The sequence below is a fragment of the Triturus cristatus genome, chromosome 2_2 (genome assembly GCF_964204655.1).
Source record: "Triturus cristatus chromosome 2_2, aTriCri1.1, whole genome shotgun sequence".
NCBI lineage: Eukaryota > Metazoa > Chordata > Amphibia > Caudata > Salamandridae > Triturus > Triturus cristatus.
This window is the reverse complement of record NC_140582.1, coordinates 323,610,896-323,634,257: the sequence shown is the minus strand read 5'-3', so window position 1 is coordinate 323,634,257 and position 23,362 is coordinate 323,610,896. Positions and strand designations below refer to the sequence as shown.

Below are 23,362 nucleotides of genomic sequence, written 5' to 3'. Positions count from 1 at the left end.
ATGGCTCCCATAGAAATCTATTAGTGTGAATTCAGCATTCTGAATACAGTTACTCTCTAAGACGCAGCAGCAGTGGAAAATAAAAGTCGTAACAGCGGACAACTGTAGATAGGTAACTGCATTAAGGGGAGGTTTTTCAACTCTAGGTTCTGGGTGAATGGAATGGGATTGAAAGGCATTTCTAAAGCGCATGGCTACTCGGGAGCATCCAGACAACTCAAGCTTTCACTCATGTTAGCTATTCGATAAAATTCAGACCCACTCAGTTATGTTATGTTAAGGGTACTTCTAGAGCGCGCGACTCACCCGGGGGCATCTCGGCGCTATACTCAGTTAATCACTGAGAGGGAAGGAGGGTGGGAGAGACCCAAGACAAATACTAGGGAGTGAGAAATAGAAATGTTTTTAATTTTTTCCTGAAGATTGTGAGAGAGGGACAGTTTCGAATGGCAATAGGAAGCGAATTCCAGTAGTGTGGCGCGAGACACAAGAAAGTCCTAGCCCCTGCACGTGAGCGTCGGATTCTGGGAATTTTCAAAAGTTCCATGGCGTTAGATCTAAGATTAAGGGTGGAGGTCTTTTTTTTTTAGTTTGTTTGCCAGGTATTTGGGACCTGTACCGTTCAAGGCATTGTACGTGAGGCAACAGGTCTTAAAGTGGGATCGTTTCACGATAGGGAGCCAGTGGAGCGCTAATAAGAGGGGTTGAAGGCGTACCTGCCGGACGGTCGAAAATCATTCGGGCCGCGGTATTCTGGATGACCAGTAATTTCCTTAACAGGGACGGGCCAAGTTCAGCGAGCATGGCGTTGCCATAATCAAGGCGGCAGATCACCATTGCCTGAACTAGCGTTCTTCGATAGTTGATGGGGAGGTAAGGGAGAATCTTCCGTAAAAGTCGCAGACTGAAATAACATGAGCTGGTGATTGTAGCTACATGGTCTTTCATCGAGAGGGCCTGATCCAGTGTAAACCCCAAGTTTTTCACAACTTTTTTTGGAACTGGAGCCATCCCAAGCTCTTGTGGCCACCAGTCCTTGGACCAGGAAAGAGAAGCTTTCCCAACTAATAAGATCTCGGTCTTACTTGGGTTTAGCTGGAGCAGATTCTCGGTCATCCAGTTGGAGATAGTGGTCATTCCTGCTGCAAAGCGTAGATGTTCTGACGTTGCATTAGGATTGATTTTAAAGATGAGCTGGGTATCATCCGCGTATGAGAATCTCGAACCCACAGGATTCGGCTATTTTTGCTAAAGGGGACATATATAGATTGAATAAAGTAGGGCTGAGACATGATCCCTGGGGGACGCCTTTGTCCAGGCCATATTTGTTCGATCTAAATGGGCCTAGCATGATAGTTTGATTTCTGTGTGCCAGGACGTTTTGTAGCCATTTCAGGGCTTGATCTTGTATGCCGCAGGAACTCAATCTCTCCGACAGCTTAGAGTGGGATATCGTGTCAAATGCTGCGGAGAGATCTAAGAGAACCAAAATGGCTGATCCTCCCGCATCCATTTCTAGCCTCAGTGAATCCGTAACTGCTAGAATAGCAGTCTCGGTGCTGTAGCCTGGCCGATAACCTGATTGAGATGAGTCTAAGATATCATTTGATTCACGGTAGTGGCTCAGCTGTTTATTTATGGATGCTTCAAGTGCTTTGCCCAACAAGGGTAATAATGATATGGGCCGATAGTTAGCAAGCATGAGGGGGATCTGCTGTCGGTTTTTTCAGGATGGATTTAAAAACAACCAGAGAGATTTAGCAGCAACAACAATACAAGTTAAAAGCGTTTTAAAATACCCGCTCTATAACTTATGTTCCCGGCTTCCGCCTCAGGAACTAAGTGCTGCGCGTGCGGTGAGGGATCGGCATTTTAGGCCTATGGAGCTGACTACTAGACCGCCTCCTCCTTGTAGCCCCAAGATGGTGGCCGTCCCAAGGAGAAGTCCGGTCTCTCCCCCGGTGCCCAAGCGTATGACACCCACGAGGTAACTTTAAAGATTCAGCGCGTGTGCAGGCTAGCAGTATTGATTTAAAAACAACCAGAGAGATTTAGCAGCAACAACAATACAAGTTAAAACCGTTTTAAAATACCCGCTCTATAATGTATGTTCCCGGCTTCCGCCTCAGGAACTAACTCAGTGAATAATTCTGTCATTCACAATTACCAAACAATTATTATATATTCTCTCTTCAATGCAGAGTATACAGATACTTCTACTCTAGAGAACATATTAATAAGAGCATAAAAATGGCTAATTTTTTCTCGTATTGCGCTGCAAGGGAAAATTGTCTTGGATGAAGGGATGCACCAATTTACGCTGGTAGAGGCATTCTTTGCCTCCTCTAGGATCTGGTGTGGAATACAGAAATTGTTAAGGAATTGTTGGATTCTAGTTTTTACAGGTCTATAATTTGGCAACCATATGCATGGCGTTGAAAAAATAATAAAGTCTACGGAATAATGGTTTGTTCCTTTTCTTTGAGAATGACAAGACTTTTCATCCCAACATCTCCAGAGAAAATGTAGAATTTTCGTGAACATTCCAATACTTAAAGGACCGCCTCAGTCAACTGGACATTGGCTTTAAAGTAGAGTTAAAGAAAGGATTGTGCACAGTGCCCTCTATTTCCCAGTTCTCACTGGTGGAAGGGAGGCCTTTCCATGCTAGTACACATTCAATGTGAAGGTAAAAGAAATGCAACAAGTCATTTGTAACATTTCACAAATATTCTAACCTCATGACGGCAGAATTTTGACACTTCAGACAATCTAATTTTGCAGTTACTCGAGGTAGCCATACACCTGTAGACCTCAAATTATGCAAGTCATACATGCTCAAGTTGTCAGTGAATAGGTCCCTAAGCCTTAGCACGATTAGTTAAAAAACGTAGTTGTGTGAGATTTAAGCCTTTTTTGAAATAGCATGACTAAAGCCTCCAACTAAAACATTAAAAAATAACATAGGATACGATCTGACCAAATACTCTATACATTTAAATATGGGATGATGGGTTAACAGAATCCTCTCGGAGCCCAAGTTTGCGTTTTTTGTACATCAATTACCAAATATGTGTTGATACAAAATTTGCGCAAGAAAAATGCAGTGCCAGTAAACATTAGTGGGAAAAGCACAGGGATAATCCATATATGAAAATACGATTTGTTTTTCTCCTGATCTTCTGATCGGTCATTCCAGGCCAAAGATTAAGAAACTGGTTCCTACCAGAAGAGGTTATCCTGGGGGAAGTGGGAAACGATGGAAGGTAATTCTTCTCGCCAGGTCTGCCTTGTGAATCCCAACTACTGGTTTAGAGAAAGAGGAACTGGGGAGGACTGCTTCTCAAACCACCACAGTTTGAGTAGAAATAGTGCTTAGCTGTCAGTACCAGGATTGTTTACAACATTAAAGAGCATGAAAGGAGCAGCCTACTTCCATTGAACTCCTGTCTGCTTTAGACATCCATATTCCTGAAGATGACCTGGTAGGGTACAGGGGCGTTCGAGTACCTCGAGGAATTGGGAGCAGAGGAGGCTGCACTTCTGTCAGTGCAAGATCAACAACGTAACACTGTTACTAATTTCAGGTTCCGCCATTAAAAAAGGGGAACCATGGTGGGGCCATCATCCGTTGTAGGAAAAGTCAAGCCGCACAAGCAGATCACAAGCAGTACTTCAGCAGCATGCAAAGCAATACCATATAATGCAATCAGGGGCTGGAGTGGAGGACAGACGCCAATGACTAATATCAAGCTCATCACTCGATTTCTTACCATCGAGCAAACAATCAAAATGAAGGCACTGCAAGTATTCTCGCTCCCTCATGAATCCATTCAGCGGGGTCGCCCAGCCTTCGGCCAAAACCTGCACCCACTGCATATCCACCTGGAAACAGAAAATGCACATTTTAGTTTGTTTTTCTTCTTCTTTAAGATCTGAAATCAATATTCAATACAAGATCACTTAAGGAGAAGTCCCTGCAAAAGAATATAATTAATTTTACAAAATAATCTTGCAGACAGTGGGAAGAGCCAGAAAACAGGCGTACACACGTGCTTCTCTAAACCAATCTACATTTCCTTAGCGCCGCAAAGCAACAATGCATTGGATGACGATCGGTCTGGTGCATTCTATTCATCTGTGACTGCTCTGCAAATATTTGGTGTCTGGACACCAAAGGGAGTGATACAGGCATTTACGCAAATATTATATCTTTATCTATTTATAACAAGAATGCAAGAGACAGATTTGTTCAATAAAGCTATTCAGGGTTTACATGCACTGCGGACTGAAACAGGCAACAATAAACAGGGAGTATTGGACCCAATGTACCACATCCTGCCTGATCAACATGAGTGATAGGGTCAGTACAAAATGGCAATTAATTCTCCAATTCCCTGGGGTAATCGTTGGTGCAGACTGTACTAGCAGGCTAGAGGTTTGTTTAGGAGTTCCAGAATACTCTGGGGTATTATGAAGGAAAAGAAATCTCACCAGGTTCAGTCTGTGACCAGCATAAAAGTTATGCACCTATAGATCACGGTGTTCCCAGGATATGCCTACAGCAAATGCTCACAGCGTGCTCAAATAACTGCACGGAAATACTATTCTTCCAAATTAACTTTTCTCTGATCTTGAAGACTAGCGTTGTAACAGGTTGTTCGAATTCCAGTTCCACACTTTTTAGCATGCCTGGATCATGCAGGTGTCGAAGATATTTTGATTTATAAATAATGTTTGCACAGTATTATGAATGTCTTGCACTAAAAACGACAACTCTGTACATTACAGAACTATACTTTTATGGAACTGGCTGGACAAGGACCAGACATCTTGTATTCCAATCGTATCCGATGTTTACATGTTTTCATGTCTCACAGAATCCACATGCAGCAAAATGAACATTAATGCTTTCTGATGACGTGCTGTTCTGGGTGGCCTCGGAGGAAGCAGTCCTACACAATGTAACTGCTCGAGGCCCTTCCTGCCTGTGTTTCAGAGGGCCTATCGTTTTTATAAATAAGTTATTGTTTTGTGAGTAACTAGATTTGCACTGTTACATCTGATAACATTCGGTCAAACGTGTGCTCACTGAAGAGTAATTTAGGGGATGATAATGGGTTAGTGTTGAATTAGAATGTATTAAAGCTGTACTGTGATTCATTAAGCCAATGTTACTTTTTACTCACCTAATGCCGAATTTGCGATTTTCCTTGTGATTTTCATCATAACAAATGCTAAATCTGGAGGCAAGCTAATCCTTTTGGTCCCAGGCTCGGAATACAGACTCATGCAAGTCTGTCTCAGGCTTAGAACTTGCACTATTTTGCCAGGATTATGCTGCATTCGACTGAGCTCTATGCTAATTCCCAATATTGACTGATAATCTTTTTTTTGCATTCTGTAATGGATTTTAAATCTTTTGATAAGCCTTCGTGGTTTTAGTTATCTCAGGAAGGCTATTTAACGTATCATGTTGGCTATTTAAATGACATGTTTTATTTATTTAGTGGCACATTACCTCATCTACTCCTGAGGATAGTACTGCCCTGATGCTGCTCAGATGCTTCATCTACTATGCCATCAAATTAATGCAGCGGGCGCCAACAAAGGTAAATATAGGGGTTGCATGGAGGCGTTGAAGAGGAACGTGGAGGATCAAGTCATTTGCTCTTCATAGTACCATGATGCTTCACCGGCCACTGCTCTCCCAGAGGTGTCGCAACAGACTGCAGAAACAGCTGCATGCACATCAAATGAATGTTACCAACTCATTGGGGGCGCTAGGTGGCGCTGGACCGTCATGGCCGCGCTTTCGTGAGGCTCTCGCCAGCCGGGCGTTAATACACCCTGCAAATACATCCTACAGGCCAGCTACCTATACTAAACCGATGCCGACGGACAGCTGAGGGTCTCGAGTCCACTCGACGCAAGTTTCAGGTCCGTGGGTGCCCTAGCGGCGCGGATATTACCAATCTTGGACGAGGCAGTGGGAGGAGCGGACCTGCGGCTCGAAGGCTCCACACAACGCGAGACCGGGGATTCTTCGGCCCTGCAGGCCGCGAGGGAATTGCGGACGGTGGCTGACGCGATCGCCACTTTCCTGACGACCGCGACGGGCCTGACATCCCCTCCGTTGCAGTGCCGGGCGTGCTCGCAGCGTGAGATGGACCCTGCTGCCTCCGGGCTGCGGATGTCGTACGTGTAGAGGCCCTGTCCGCCCAGCCGGACCACACGGAAGCGGGGGCGCGCGCTCCCAGACCAGTGCACTACGGAGGTGCCGTAGCTGTGGACGCCTGGAGTCGCATCGACGGGGGATCGCCTGCGGAGCACCTCGACTGGCATTTGGGACTGGCAGCGACCCGTGCCCTCCGGACATCTCTCCTTGACTGCCCTCTTTGCGGAGGTGCGTGCTCCCATACCTGCTGAGGTGGAGGGGGTGCTGTGGTAATTCGGGGCGCCCTGCTGCCTGGAGGGGACTGCCTCTCCTGAGGGCTGACATAGACTTGAGGCTCCCACACGCGCCTACAATACTATACTTTTTGGCGGACCGACTCCCCTCGACCCTACCCGGCGTCATCATGGGTAAAACGGACGCCAAACAGGCGACTCTACAATTCAACCCCCCCAAAAAGAAGACGCGAACCCCGCCTACGGAGAGTGGCGAGGCAGGGCCCGGCGAGGAGGAGGAAGTGGACTGGAAGGCTATCCTCATCGGACTTCAGGCGAGCCTAACGTCCATTGACACCAAAATCGACAACATGAACACACGACTGGAGGCAGTGGTACATCGGCTGGACCAACACGGAGAGCGCCTGAAAGAAGCGGAGGGACGAATATCGGAGCTAGAAGATGGCGCAGTGGCCGGAGCAACTAAGCTGACTCAGATGGACCGGCTGCTCAAGGTCATTGCCGACAAAAATGAAGATTTAGAGGCACGCTCCCGCCGAAACAACGTCCGCCTGATTGGCCTTGCGGAGTCCAGCGGTGGGGGTCGTATGGAGGATTTTATGGAGAAGCTGCTGATCGACAAATTTGGAAGGGACTCATTCTCGCCGCAACTGGTGGTGGAGCGTGCCCATCGCTCCCTGGGGCCTCGTCCAGTTCCTGGGGCCCCACCACGTCCTGTTAGCATAAAATTTCTGAACTACAGGGACCGTGACACCGTATTACGCTTAGCTAGGGAGAAACAACCGATCCTCCACGAAAATGTCACCATCTCCTTCTACCCGGATTTTACACAAGCAGTGCAGGATGCCCGCCGGAAATTTACAGGAGTAAAGAAGAAGCTACAGCAACGAGAAATCCCCTACTCCATGCAATATCCGGCCAAACTCAAGGTCACACATCATGGCAAGTCCATCTTCTTTGGCACTCCGCAACAGGTTGAGGACTTTCTGAAGGAACAATCTTCTGCGGCCCCTCGGCGACGAGGTCCTGGAACAAGATCAGGCTCCAGCTCTCCGACGACTGCTCCTGACTGATGAGTATCGCTGTTATGGCTTCTGTTTGGTCTCTCTTCCCTTTCTTATGTTTTTTCCTGGTGCCTTGGCATTCCCTACTCCCCCCGTACTCTTGAGCCCACTCTTTGAGTGCCCTATACTTTACCTATGGAACTTGGACGGCTCAGGTTTTTTTTGGGTGGGACTGCTTCCTTCGGTCACTATAAGGCTACACTGACCCCCTCGCCCAGCTGTGCGAGAGGCACGGTCCTTGCGGTTTGGGGCCCTGAATGTGCCATCATATATTGTTCACAAGGTACTGGTCTGGACATTGACAATTAAACTTCGCCCTGGCACTCCCCCCCTGTCCCACCCGTACTCCTCCCCCTATGGGGTGATGGCATGGTGGGTGAAAAAAGGGATTGGGAAGGGCGGGTCCGGCACACCGGCGAGTCCCCTGTAGGGTGTACCCCCACCTTTGCATCTATGTTTGTTATTAAGATTGGGAGGGGTTCTGCATTCCGGCAGGATTGGGCTGCAGTGGTGGGAGGGGGTGGGAAGGGAGTTTGGTCTGTTCGACATGATTGGGATGTTGAAATAAGCACGGGGGTGGGAGTCCTAGGGACTTTGTTGGGGTTGTTGTTGATATTCAGCATGAACGTTGCGCATATGTCTGTTGAAATAGCAATGTGCCGCCTTTTTTCGACTGTTACACTTATGGCCCTGCTGCCAGTTACACCTCCTCACCCATCAGCTACACCTCGTCTCATATGGCCCGCGCCGCGCACCCTGAGATAGGTGGGGAAGCCCTGCTCACTGCCATCACCTGGAATGTTCGGGGCCTGGGAGATCCCAGGAAGCGCAGGCAGATCTTGGGCACCCTGGACAGGTTGCATGCTCAGGTTGTGTTTCTTCAGGAGACTCACATGGACCCTCTTCATAATGCCACCTTTGCTGCCCGTTGGGCTGCCCACTCTCTTCATGCACCTTACTCGTCCTATGCAAGAGGCGTCACTATCCTAGTTAAAAGGGGAGTTCCCTACGTTCCCATGGGTACCGCCACTGATCGCGAGGGTCGTTATTGCATAACATGGGGTAGGATAGGGGCCGAGACCATCACCTTCGCCTGCTCTTATGGCCCCAACTGTGATAATCCGAGCAGTTTCATTGCTCTCTGGAACAAGGTCAGGGAGGTGTGGTCCACACACCTCCTCTGGGGGGGGGATTTCAATGCTGTCCTGGACCCCGCGCTGGATAGGTCGAACCCCTCACCGCACCACTACACTAACACAAACAAATACCTGCGGGACATATGCGTCACCCATGAGATAGTGGATACCTGGCGGCACTTACACCCGACTTCTATGGAAGGCACACACTGGAATCATGCACATGCAACTTGGGCCAGACTAGATTACATAATGGTAGATAGGGCCTTGGCCCCCTCCTTGATAGGGGTGCGACATTTGAGCCGCACATACTCCGATCACTCTCCGGTATTAGCCGAGTTCCGGCTCCCCGACATCATGGGCAGATCTCCGACTTGGAGACTCCAACCCACCATCTTACTTGACGAACTATTTAGAACGGAATTGGGTCAAGAACTAGACGATTTCCTATCCCGCAATAGGGGAACGGTGGACCGGGTGGCCACTCTCTGGGAGGCGCTAAAGGTAACGATACGGGGCTTCTGCATTTCCAAGGGCTCTGGGGTCCTACGGTCTTTAAGGGATACATTGCGCAAACTGGAAACTACACTCCACACTCTGGAACGCAGCCCTGACTACAACACCAATGCAGATGCGCAGGCAAAGTACCGCGAAACACTATCGGACTATATGTCCACTGCTGCAAGAGAGGTGAATTTCCGGGGCAAATACTTCAAGGCCCGTACGTACGGGGAAGGGGAACGACCCGGTAAATCCTTGGCGGGAGCGATCCGACCTCCGAGAGGTTCTAATTTTGTGCTGGAGCTGGAGGGGGAGGATGGGACTCCGTTACGAGACACGCGCTCGATTCTGGCGGCCTTCACCACACACTATTCGAAGCTATACTCCACTACCAGGGTGGGTGCACTCAACATTGACGACTACCTTAGGGAGCTTACACTGGGATGGCTCTCTGACCGTCACAGAGAGTTCCTGGCGGAGCCGGTAGGCCTGGAGGAGGTTAAAGACGCGATCAAACAGATGGCTCCGGGAAAGGCCCCTGGCCTGGACGGGTTGCCTATGGACTTCTATAAGGCGTATATCGACATCCTTGCTCCGGTGCTCCGTGAGGTTTTCATGGAGGCTCATGAATCGGGCGCACTTCCTCCATCCATGCAGGAGGCGCTGATTACCTCCTTGTTGAAGCCTGGGAAGCCGCCTCACTGCTGCGACTCGTACCGCCCGCTCTCGCTCATTAATTGTGACGCAAAAATCCTGACAAAAATACTGGCTAACCGGCTGCAGTTGCTACTGGGAGGCCTGGTGCTATCTGATCAAGCGGGGTTCGTCCCTGGCAGGGCCACCTCCAATAATCTCCGGACGCTATTCTCCATCCTGCATAATGTAGCTCCGGACTTGCCATTGGTGGCTGTTTTTTTGGACGCCACCAAGGCCTTCGACTCACTGGAATGGGACTATCTCCATTGTATTTTGCGCAACATGGGACTGCCGCTGGGCTTCACGCGCTGGATTGATCTCCTGTATGACCGACCGGTCGCTAGGGTGGGGTTGAATGGGCGCATATCGGACGCCTTCGTGGTGTCGAGAGGCACCCGGCAAGGTTGCCCACTATCCCCGCTGCTGTTCGCGATAGCGATGGAGCCTCTGGCGGCCCGTCTCCGCCAACACCACCGAGACAAGGCGCTGCGCTGTCTTCAGCGAGAGGTTCTCATCTCCCTCTACGCGGATGACATTACACTCTACATACGTGATCCCGTCACCAATCTCAATCCTATCCTCCGTGAGTTTATCCGCTTTGCGGGCCTGTCTGGTGTCCATATCAATTGGGGAAAATCCACTATATTTCCACTGACTGCGTCCGCCAAGCCTTTCCCTCTGGACTACCCTCTACGGTGGGAAATGGAGGAGGTCCGATACCTGGGCATAGTCCTCTCCCATGACCGAGAAGAGCTGATGCGGATGAACTATGGCCGCACGTTTGATTATCTCCAGGCATGCGTATCTAGATGGATCACGCTGCCCCTTTCCTTGGCGGGCCGCGCTTCCTTAATCAAAATGGTGGTTCTTCCCAAACTCCTGTACCTGTTCATGAACATCCCATATTACCCGGGGAGATCCTTTTTTCGTCTTTTGAGGTCTGAGCTCATTCGTCTGGTCTGGGGAGGGAGGAGGCCGCGTCTTCGTTGGGAGGTGTTGACTCGTCCGTTCGCGCAAGGAGGGCTCGACCTTCCTGATTTTGAACTGTATTATCACAGCGCGCAGGCCCACTACGTTTATCACTGGATTCGCCCCACGCCCTTCCTGCCGCAGACGGCTGTGGAACATTGGCTAGCTGCGCCTATTCCGCTAGAAGGAACGATACTCAGTACACCAGAGGCGAATGCGACATACCACACCACAATCTCGAGCTCCATTCTAGCGTGGCGATACATTGCGAAGGTGGCATGCACACCGCTTATCTATTCCCCACTGCTTCCCCTAGCATACCATCCCCGGCTGCCCCTTTTACAGGAACAGCTGTTTAAAAACTTTATGGCCAAATTCCACATTACAACATGGGGGGACCTCTATCATACTGGACAATTCCGTTCCCAATCTCACATGCTCACTCACTCTACACCCACTTTCATGGACACCTTCCTTTATACCAGGCTTCGGAGTGGTATTCGTGCATTGACAGGGGACTTCCCTAGTGAGCCGCCCACGCTCGAACCCTTGCATCGCCTACTTAAGGCTACCACTCCGGCTCATGCAGTCTCTACTCTATACCACTCGCTCCGCGCTAACCTAGACCTCTCGCCTTGCAGGGCACGTATAAAATGGGCGGAGGACCTAGGGCTCCCCGTAGATGACGACTTCTGGAGTTACTGCTGCTTACAAACAGAACAGATCTCCTCCAGTAGCAGATTTAGAGTGATTCATTATCGGTTTTTACATAGGCTCTATTGTACTCCAGCACATATGCATAGGGTGGGCCTTCGAGAAGACGATCTATGCTGGCGCTGCCACGCTCCAGGGGCGGACTTTCTCCACATGGCTTGGGGATGTCGGGAGATTGCGGACTATTGGCAGCGGGTTTTTTCAGGCCTTTCCGAAATGATAGATGTCCCACTGACACCCTCTCCAGCACAGGCACTCCTGGGATATACAAAAACTATACGAAAACCAGTCCGCAGATTTGCCACTATCGCCTTTCTTATGGCGAAACGTCTGATAGCCTGTAGATGGGGACGGGGCAGAACTCCCAGGTTTAAGGATTGGATTGATGATATGGTACACTGTCAGGATACTTTACTTAGATATGCTGAACTCCTGCCTTCTGCTTCACGGCCGACTGACATCTGGGGTCCCTTACAGGTATACCTGCTGTCACATCCACAGACGTAGCGGGCTCTCTTCCCGCTCTCCCCTTAACCTTCCTAGACACCGCTCCCGTGGTAGTGGCCCGCCTTTTGCCCCTTGGCCGGGCAGCGAACTGAGATGAGAGTTGGGACGACCCCCTGGGCGCTACAGATAGATGCCTTTATACCACTGCTACATGTTATTGCGGGCCGACTGTTTCAATGCAGATGTCTTTGGGGTGATGGTCCCTTGTACTGGCATGCTAATTATCTTGTTTCCTATGCCGCGGCCGGCCCTTGGTGGGTTGTAGGCAGGCAGCTGTGTTTAACATTCATTCTCCTTCTTGTACCACGCTGCCGGCCACAGGTTGGTTGTAGGCATAGGGCTGTGTATTACATGTTTATGCTGAATAAAGGTTTTGAAAAACAAAAAAAAAAAAAAAAAAAAAAAAAATGTTACCAACTCATTACATCTGCACATGGAAAGATCCGCTGAGCCTGAATTTGTGAAAGAGTGTCAGGATTCTTACAAATTCTGTCCACATTTTCTACACAATGAATGTCTTTTGAATTAGCTACTGAGCCATTAACTCTCTCAGTGGGGAGAGCACCACCTAGTGCCTGGTAACAGAAAATGTTCGGGAGCTACAAGTTGTGAGGCAAAGGGTACATGTACATTCCCAATTAAACAAGCCTTGCAAGTTTCATGCCCCTGCTGCCTCTCAGCCACATTTCATTAACCATCACCAACAAATAATGTTGACATACCAGTAGCTGTGGGGGATAGTTGGTAATTAACAGGGCCTAGGAAACGACTAAACATTTTCACAACAGTTTTTAGGGATCCTCTCTCCCGTCCTAATGCGCATGGAAATTGTTTTCTGATAAACGCTCTCCTGCAGCCCTAGAGAGCTTGTCTAGGGAGAAGCAGTTACATTAACGGTGTGAGGAATCCCTCCGCGAAGCACAAGTGTGGACATGATGCTACACACCGATTTGCAGTCTTAGGCCTGACTTACATGAATTTACAATAAAACCAAGGTAGCATTTTATTAGGCAAGTTATCATCCAGCAAGCAACAAACGCCTGGGACATCAACGAGAATGGTGAAGTCTTGTCATTGGTGTCTCTGTAACTATATGGTAACTTTCAAAGAGATTTCTTATGGCCAAAGCAATGTTTCCGGTTATAGTTATTAATAGTAAACACACATCAAACTAAAATCATGCATACACAACAGTTATCTAATAAACTGTCTGCAATCACTCAGCGGCGTATGCCGGTAAATGTGCACGGGCAGCGTGCAGGAAGTGGAGGGCCAGCACTCTTTACTCGTGCGCCCTTGTAGAATTACTTTGGTTATTGGGTCAATCAGCAGCATCAAGCTGCCAAACCATGCAGTCATCTGAAGGTTAGACGAAGGATAGCAAAGTCAACCCTACACATGAACTGTCGACCGTGTAGCGACTGCCAGAGCCTGAATAACTGGTCACTCTATCAGGTCAGAGGTCAAGCCAAAAGAGTGCTCCGTCACTGTGGGGGCAGTGTGGAGTCAGCATGGAGTGGCACAATGCCACCTAGCTGAACATGGGAGCACTGCTTGGAGAGCTGTTTTCTGGATCTAGTCTGGCATCCAGAGAGTATACTAAGGTGAGGGATCTGTGGTTAGAAGTATATATCAAAACGGGCCTCACAGTTCCAGGTAGAAGGCAATGGGTTGCCTTCTCTTGCATCCTATGTTATGTTATTATGGCCTATTTTCCTCCCATCATCCTATTAACATTAAGGAAAAAAAAGAAGAAAAAAAGAAGTCCAGAATCTCATCAAGTAAGTTGCTTTATCCAGTGCCACATATGGTAATGGAATTACACAAACACTGTGTGATATATATCAGGAACTGAACCTACCGAAAAGTAAACTGGTCAGTGGACAAAAGGCATCCCTCTTTTGACCACTACTTTTCGGCAACGTTATCACTTTACAGTGGCCACAGTCAGCCAGGTGTGTGAATATTGCATATGTGATTATAAAACCATTACCACAATTATTATAACGCAATTACATGCTGTAGATTGAATGTATTTTGAGACCTTTTTACAGCCTCCATCCAGGGGACAAGACATGTTGGGTGTCAAATTAAACCTTATGAAAAACAAGAACAAAAATAAATCGGAAAAAACACAAGAACTTTTTCTTGTGTCATCATTTGCATGATAAACTGACCCACACTGAGTTTGTTTATCTACTTGCTTAGTATGCAGCTAAAAATACTTTGCAATATTGCTGTTGGTTCCAACCGTAGGATCAAGCCAATAGATGTCTGGTTGCAACAGGTTGTCTGGCATTGCATCCGCCCATTATATTATTTTCTGTACAATATACTATAGTGCCCACTAGCTTCTTGTTAAGCAGCCATCATTGAATGTTATCCAGCCTGGTCTTCTTTCGTAGACTAAAAGTTTCTGGCCAGAATTCAGTTTCTAAACAAATGATCCGAGTGATCGGACAGAAGAGATCACCCGAAGAGCTCAGTTCCCATGCAAATGATCTGGTTGATCGGATTGAAGAGATCCTCCGTAGAGTTCAATTCCCCATACAAATGATCTGGTTGATCGGATTGAAGAGATCCTCCGTAGAGTTCAATTCCCCATACAAATGATCTGGTTGATCAGATTGAAGAGATCCTCCGTAGAGTTCAATTCCCCATACAAATGATCTGGTTGATCAGATTGAAGAGATCCTCCGTAGAGTTCAATTCCCCATACAAATGATCTGGTTGATCGAATTGAAGTGATCTGCCCGTAGGTGAGAGAAGATTATTAATGGTTTGCAACTGAAATAAAGGACTTTGCTTCAAAGTGCTTTTATACTGCTCAAAAAAGGTTATATTGCATCCTATATTATTCCCGTGAGCCCTATTCTCTAAATTACAAATAACTTTACAAAAACAAAAACCACGGATGTGCATATGATCGCAATTTATAATCTTTGGATGTTTTCCTGTTGTCTTCTCTTTGTAACATTAAGGTCTTATTCCGACAGTGTTTGCTGAGCTTGAGACGATCAGGTCTACTTTGAAGATTTTACAAAAAGACCCCTTTGAGGTTCTTTTTTGCCCGCAAATGTAATGAATGTTTGCTTTTCTCTTTTGTTGGATACATATACATGTTTATGTTCAGGTTGGGAGCATTGCTCTTTAAACAAATGTCTGAATTTGACAGGTTCGGTCCTGCATAACCACAGCACATTTTCCATTACAATTTATCATGTCTCATAGTGAGACAATTATAATTCACTTCTACTCAGAGTAGGCATCAGGTATATCAGAAATGTTCAAGTCAATCCACACAACTATGTATCCTGCTCTTTAAACATTAGATGTGGAATGCCTACTACTCAACCGAAAGACTGCCATGCAAATATTTAAAAATATTTTGTAAAAAGCAACGCTACCACTAGAGTTCAAATGAGGACTAGGTTCAGAGTAATTGCATTTTAAACAAAAAAAGTTAAGCCCTGGTATGCCTGAACGAGAGCTGCATTAACATGGTGGCAAAGAGGAAAGATAATGGTCAGAAATATGCCCTCAAAACTACAAAGTGCTTTTAGGGTTGAGGGAATAAAATAACAGTCCTATCGGGACATTCTAGAAAAAAATGGCAGCAGCTGTCAAGGTGCTACATACACCCTAGCCTCAGCCCGCATTTGGCACCAATCGTGTGGCAAGCACGACACAGGCATTAGGTGGCTATAGCGGCACAGTAAACCCACAAGATTCATTTTGAGGATTGAGTGCACCCACAGACGTGACACTATGACTTGTGCTGCATGGAGCTCTGGGCACCACCTCCAGATTACAGGTGGTCAGCGAACAGTAGGACCAGATATCGAGGGGGTTTCATGGTGTGCTGGTTACAGCGGATGAAGAAGGACAGCTGCCAGATGCGGAGAGGGCGCGATGGAGGGGAGAAAACAGATCGGGTAGCTGAAGCCAAGCAACCCTTATGAGCATCAGCTTGTGCAGATAGAGAGAAGGCAGAGGGGTGCTGGGTTTGAAGACCATTGAACAGAGAGGAGAAACATGAATAGTGGAGCTTACTGCGGTCACACTCAAAGGACACCCAGACACAGGGGAGCACCACTCTTGTGAACAGGGCTTTTGTGAGGAGAGTAAACATGGTGTGCAGCAGGGGGTTGAGACGAGCAACAACCTCAACCCCACGAGGTATTAACTTATCGGATATTGACCCCAGAGAAATTATCTATGGCTGCAGACAGCGGTTAATCTTAGGCTGTACCCAGAGACATAATCTCTTCACATACTATCCCCATACACATCACTAGAACAATAAAGAAGTCTGCGTGAAACCAGGCATTGAATAGCAGACCAAAACAGCCAACGCGACTATGCACAGCCTGTGGGGGCCTGCTGCACTGGGTTGCTATCGTATAAGATACCTTCTTCAGCCATACAGCATATGTTATTTTATTTATGTTACATTTACATATAAAGCGCAACGTTTACACAAGGGTATCTTGGTGTTGCTTCAGCATTACGAGTGAACACTTACCTAAAAAGAAATCTTGGGGCATTAGTTGTTGAACAGCCAGGTTTTTAAAGCTTTTCTGAATGGCCAGAGGTCAGGAATAGATCTGATAAATGCTGGAAGTAAATTCCAGAGTTTCAAGGAACTTAATACAAAGCTTCGTCCTCCCAGGAAGAGAGTTTGCAGTTCAGAAGCAACAGATTTTTTGTGCTAGCACAGCGCAGTAGTGTGGATGGGTGGTACCACATAAATCTTTTTTGTAGGTACTGTGAGCCTTAACTGTGGAGTGCTTTGTGGGAAATACACAAGGCTTTCAAGGATATTCTCTGTTGGACACGCAGCCAGTGGAACATACGAAGTGCATGTCTAGTGGAATGATATTTAGAGAGGCCCAAAAGCATGTCCACAGCAGTTTTCTGAAGGACCTGAAGTTTGTTAAGGAATTGTTTTTGAATGTTCAGGTAAAGATTGTTACAATAATCAAGTTTGGACAGCATAAGACTAGTAGCAACTAATTTTAGTAGATCCTCCTCTGGGAGATAGGGTAGCATTTTCTTCACAATTTTCATGATGTAGAAAGCAGATGAAATGACATATTTAACCTGGCCACCATAAGTGAGTTTATTGTCGATTTGGACTCCCAAGACTTTTAACTTTATTACTGGCGAAGGAAGACTTCGCAGTTCTTGCACTGAAGACGAGCACAGCAACGATAACCGAGTCTGGACCACATGGCACAGCTAAATTGGAATTCAGCACTATCAGAGGGCTTGAGCTGACTCCTGCAGGAGCGAGGCACAATCTCCAGCCATTAAGAGCTGTGGGGTGGGGTAAGAGTCAGAAGCAATAGGCCATCACAAGTACATCTGGAACGGCACATGTGGCACAAAGCACACCTCACTCTCTCTGTAAGAGGCATAGGCTGCTTAGCTGAGGGACAGCCGGTGGGGGAGCTTGGTACTGGAGGGAACAGGCACCAGACTGCGGCGCCATAGTGGAACTGGCAACACCAGCGGATGTCCCAGCAGGGACAAGGCACTGAGATAAATGGAGGGGTGGGCATAAGGGAGGGCATGTTTTCAATGGAGGACTGAGAGCTGTGTGCTGCACAGGGATTTCTCTCCATGAGTCCGGGAACAGTGCAGACGTGGCCTATGTCTGGGAGCGGCCGGAGGTGAAGGTGAGCGAGAGAAATGCAAGAGATTGCTGCTAAATCAAGACAAATGGAGAATTTTGCTCCAAGAGTCAATCACCTCATCTACAGGTCCTATTAACGATCACACTACTGAGAAAAAAAAAAATCTTTCAGACCAGTGACAGACGTCCTCCACAAGCATGAAGTGCACTTTCACTGTGGATATCCGCCCTGCATCTATTCTGAATCCCACAGGAAGCCGTGTGGACTGAAGTTGCTGGATGAAGCAGACATCCCGGGAATTAGATCAGTGATGGGAAACGGGCTCAATGAAGTTACAAAGGTAGTGATAGGGTTCAAAGAGGAGGTACCTTCTGGCGTGGCGGACTGAAATTTAAGGAGCTTCTCAGATTATGAAATATTAGTATACTCCGAGGACCAGTGGCAGATGCTGGGGTAGTGCATCTTTACACGTGAGCGCCAAGCAGACAGATGCTGAGGTCCAATTTTGCGGTCTAGATTGACACAGGAAATAGATGGGGCAGAGAGGAGGTTTTGATTACTGCAATTTACAGGGCCTGGTGGATGAGGGAGGGGAGTAGAGGGGGGTTAAGAGTCTGAAGGCGTCACCCGTATATTGCAAGTGAGCGCACAGAGCCTAGAGGGTTCCAGGGTCTACTCTCCTTCAGGGACGGGGAAGCAGAGAGAAATCCTTAAGCCCTGATTGTGAAGGATCTGTCAGTCACAAATGGTTTGAAATCCACACAGGCATACAGAACTGGGTGGACTTTCCTTGGCCTTCTATAAGCAATTTGAGCCCGACTTTGAAGGTAAGTCACCGGAAACCGTGAATGTCATAGAAACTCAGTGGAATAGTCCCCCAACGATGACTGAAGTAATGATTTATCAGATGGTCAAGCCCGGTAAGGATACAATGAGCCGTAGATCGCAGAGGTCACATAACTGTCGAACACAGATGTCAAGGTTTACATGAAAATATTATCTTAAAGGCTTGACAGGGTACAGTCAGGTTTAGTGCTCCTGACCAGGTCAGTTTTATAAAACATCAACAGACCGGTGACAAGATTAGAAGGTGTTACACCTTACAGATATCAGAAAACAGAACAGAAGGGGAATCTGGAATTTTTAATCTGACTCTGGACCCCCAAAAAAGTGAGCAAACCGAATAGAGCTAACCATTTAGATGTGTGGGGAATTCTTTGTAACAGTTATACGTATAGGACTAGACAGAGGAACTCAGAGGACCACAAGCGGACACCAGAAAAAGACTTCTGCAACTGGAAGACCTTAGCTATCTCATGCCTGGGCGGCACTGCCTCATTAAAATGATAATCTTGCCCAAACTGTAACACGTAATCTTCGCACTTCTGAACCTGGCTTCCTTCCAGGGTCTGGTTCTTGGATTAGGTTTGTTTGGTGCCAGGGGAGTAGCCTGCATCTTGCGTACGCAGATATTACAACCAGGGGCAAGGAATCCCTAATCTTAAATTGTTTCCATGGGTGGCATAGCTAGGTATGCCTTAGAATGTATGCAACTCAAAAATGTTTAAAAAGCAGGGTGCCTCATTCAACACACACTTGCAGGAAGGCACCTCAAGGAAGTGCTGTGGCTCCTTAGGACACAAAGATAGGACATGCTTTACAGCTCCCCAAAAACGAGGGCAACTTTACAAGTTTGTATGAAACACAGTAGCAGAAGTTGTACCTTTCTCCATTTACTCGCTTATGGGAAATGAAGATTTCTGAAGGAGCCCAAACAAGGGCAGTTTAGAAGGGGTGGGTGGAGGAATATCAACCTAAGGGATGTGTTCCTTATAAGGAGTTATCAGGTCATTCCAAAAAGCAAAAATGAACTCTGCTTGATGGAAACTGAGTGTTTCAGACACTTTCAAGTCCAGCACTGGCTTTTACACCTGTTCAGAGGAGACTACTTGATGCTTACTCGGTTTGAATAGCGCTACAGAGAAAGACTGATGAGATGGGTTGTTTTGTAGCTATGCAAATTGACACCTATTCGGCCAGATAGAGGACATGAGGGCACAGCAGGATACGGGAAAGGGAGTGGGAAATGTAAAGTAGAGGATTAAGGGGGCAAAGGGGTTTCTAATTTTGACTGAAGATAAACCATAGATATCACTACACTCCCACATAAGGTTGTCCAACATTTATGTTTTTCATTTTTTTAAACGCAATCACTTGACATGTTGGGGGGAGGGGCACGACGAGCAGGGTTGTTAACTCATGCTCGTGGGTCATGTTCAAAACAGCCGGCTTCCTGACATGGATCATGCATAGAGTACAGGAGGTTATGGGCTATGCCGTACTGATGATGTGAGAAACCTTGATGTAGCATCCAAGATGGCCCAAGTGATGCCAAACATGCAGTAAATGACTAGCCAGATTGGGATATGCAGCAAATCTGGACACTGAGTCGTAAGTTACAGAAAATATGTTTAGGCATGGAGAAGATCACCTGTGTTGAGGGAAGCCCCAGGCAAATATGACAGGACTTACTGATGGCACAAAAGACAGGGGGGGGGGGGGGTAAATAACATTAAGAATAAGGGATAAATGTGGAATCTGGCCTTTTATTGAGAGGTTTGACCTGCAGTATAGGGGATTTTATAACTTTACCAGGGGACTGTACCCAAACTCATTCTTTATCTTTAATTACTGCTTCCAGGACAGCAGAACTCTAATCCTTACTTCTGGTCCCCGCAGGGATGGAAAAGTGGAAGATTCTATCCAAGCAGCTCTGGGTATAACGTTTGAAGCACGTACACACAACTGATGTTGTAAGCGCACTTAAACGTAAGTTTCAACGCTGAATGACCACAAGTGGCTAAAACAGCAATCAGCCTTCAAATAGCGACACTATGAATGCTGTTCTTAAGGATCCGGGAACGTGTGGCCCACAGGCTTCCTGAAATGAACAGTAACAATTGCACAAAGGGTTGGTTGCCTTTGTTGACGATTTCCTGCCATAAGAAAAGCCAACGGCTGCTAACACCGTCTTTCCTCAACAGTCCTACCAAAAGTGTTCTAGTCTCTAGAGTAGAGTGTCTTTGAGAGGGCTTGATTTTAAACTTTTTAGCTATAAAAGTGAGTGTTCCACAAAAATTACATACCCACAGATGCTGCTTCAACCATAATTCAAGGATAAAATGCCTTGAGACAGAACTGCATGGGTGGAGGACTGTGAGCATGCGTGTTCTATATGACCATGGGTAATGTCTTTTTTCGATGCAAGGATTACAAAAATCAAGCACCACAATACCTTTCATTAAGTCCCTTGCCAACAGAACACCCATCTAAAGAGGCTCATTTCACTCTAAGAATCTTTATCTTTGGAATAAACAACAGTATCGTTCATTATTCTCCTTGCAAAGCCCACATTTCAGGTGTTGCTCTCCTGTATCTTCAATGAAGAGTTACATCTTGTGGGGATATGTAGAACCTCTTCAGGGTAATAAACACATACAGGATTGGCTCCCTAGTGTCCCATCACAGACACCAGTCCAACGAGTAATGTTTCAGGTTTCAGACAAGACCCAGGTTCAATACTTCAGTCGCATGTAATATTGCAGAGCGCCCATTGTCTCGTAGGTCATCAATATTCCTTTCAGACAAAAACTGCAAGAAGAAACCTGTAACCATTATGCAAACAAATTTCGTAATAAAAAATAAATCCTCGTGTGTCAAGTACCTATTCAAAAACTAGGAGATTTCCTGGATTCTAGAACCATCTTCATGGAAAAACTCAGTCTTGCATTAAGGATAATTGGATTAAATGTGAGGAAGAAGCCCATTAAAGAACCAGGCGAACCATGCACACAATTAAATCTTGGAAGCCACACTTTCCTGTACCCTTTTACGCTCCTGCAAAGGTGGAAAGTTGAAGGCAGCCCAAGGGAGCGCACTCAAGAAGCGGACACGCAAACGAAGGACACTACCTTGTTGATATCCAGCGTGGGCAGCGCCTCGGCGTCACTTTTGGCCAGCTGCAGCTTGTTTTCCGGAACATACAGCTCCTTGATTTCATAGGATGCATCCACAGGTACGATATCCTACACAGCAATAAAAGAAGAAAGAGATGGAGGAACAGAAAGAGTTAATAGCATGGTTCAGAACTGCTCCCAGCTGGTGGACAGATGGTTCATCTTTAGTCGAAGGCATGCCTTTTTGTTTTGTTATTGTTTCAGCTCAGCATTAATAATCTTTTGTGCCCCGGGGAGCCACATTTCTTCACTATTAAAACAAAGATTTAAAGGTATCTGTAACTGAATATTTATGCTCCTGGCAGCTAAAGTGGCTGGCTGCAGACGACTGTCGACATGGAAGCTGCAGAGGGGCAGCAATAGAAGCCTGCCAACCAGCATTATTGCAAATCCAGAGAAGGCCAGCGCCTGGGGGTACACTGAACTTTAATCAAACTTTGCCCGATCTGAGGCAAAACTATGTATCAAAAGGCAAACTTGAAAAGACTCCTAGAATAGGTCAACATATCCCTAATGCCATCTATATTGCTCCTTTATACACTACTCATGAGGGCATAAATGCACGCAGATGTTACATCTCAACATACTTGCAATGTGCCAAAAGAAGCATGGAAAAGGATATCAAATTGAAGTTAAGTGTACTGGATAGCTCTGCTTCCATAGGTTAGAGGATTTTAAGATATAGGTCCCTTCATAGAGAAAACCTGAATGTTTCAAAAGGAAACAAGATTTGCACAAGAGTACAAGACTTGTGGAAATGTTAAAGCACTATACATGGTGGTCCACAGCTAGTTTTGTAACAGTCTGCAACCTGTTAGCAGCAACAAAGTGTCCACATGTAATATAAGGCTATTTGCCTGTCAAGGTTTACACAAAGCCCTAATCTCATCACTGTCCTACTGTAAAGAACGTGACCAGCCAAGACGGCCAATGGGTGCGGCACGGGACTGGTAGGGCTGCCTGCCCCGCTGGCACAGCAGGATCTTTGCACTGGTCAGCTGGCAGCTGCTTCCCTGGCCTTGGAGGAGGAGATCAGTTTGCTATGCATGGCTTCCATAGGAAGGCTCTATCGTTGACGTCAGATTCCAAATCTTGTACCTCACTGCTATGATGTAGCAACAAAACTCGGAGCAGACTGTTCCTGTGTCATAAAGGCCTTCCAGATCACACTGGCAGGGCTCTCGGAGAGCCTCGCTGCTGGCCTTTCACAGAAAGCACAGATGCAGGAGGGGGAAGGAGGCAAGGAAGGTGTGTTTTTTCACATGCGGGTCAGGAAGGCCATGTTATGTATGACTCCCTCATTACTCCCATGTGTCTGCGTAGCAGCTGAAAGCAGGGACAGATGATTTTGGGGGCCATATATAACAAAATTGGAGATAGGTAAGAAGCAAATTACGGGGCTGTTTATCACCTTGAGGCTCCGAGAGGTCTCCTAGTTAACTTGAGCTTTGCTCTGGTCTATTTGATGTCATTCACAACCACTCAGTGGAAAGCATCAACGTTTTTCAGTGTTACCCATCTATAATTCCATATGTCACTGTAGTCTGTAAGCGTAGTCCTGTCAGCAGGAGCAGAGAGGGAGCACCAGTCAGCCATGGTGGCATTAATTGTCTGCACCTGCGGCAGGTTGGGGCATGGAATGGTTGCAGCCCGCGTGCGGAGGCAAGTGCGGGTATGTGCTGGGGAAATACAACCACACCTGATCTATT

General features: G+C 46.9%; 1 protein-coding gene across 1 annotated transcript in view; it reads right to left on the bottom strand.

The window, feature by feature from the left end:
• The window catches only part of PAPSS1 (3'-phosphoadenosine 5'-phosphosulfate synthase 1), a 269,730-nt gene that overhangs the window by 160,135 nt on the left and 86,233 nt on the right, over nucleotides 1–23,362 (bottom strand). Inside the window, exons 6-7 of the mRNA XM_085641395.1 lie at nucleotides 21,609–21,722; nucleotides 3,774–3,885 (exon numbers count right to left, since the gene is read on the bottom strand). Of these exons, the coding sequence (XP_085497521.1) occupies nucleotides 3,774–3,885; nucleotides 21,609–21,722 (226 nt within the window). The remainder of the gene's footprint in view (nucleotides 1–3,773; nucleotides 3,886–21,608; nucleotides 21,723–23,362) is intronic.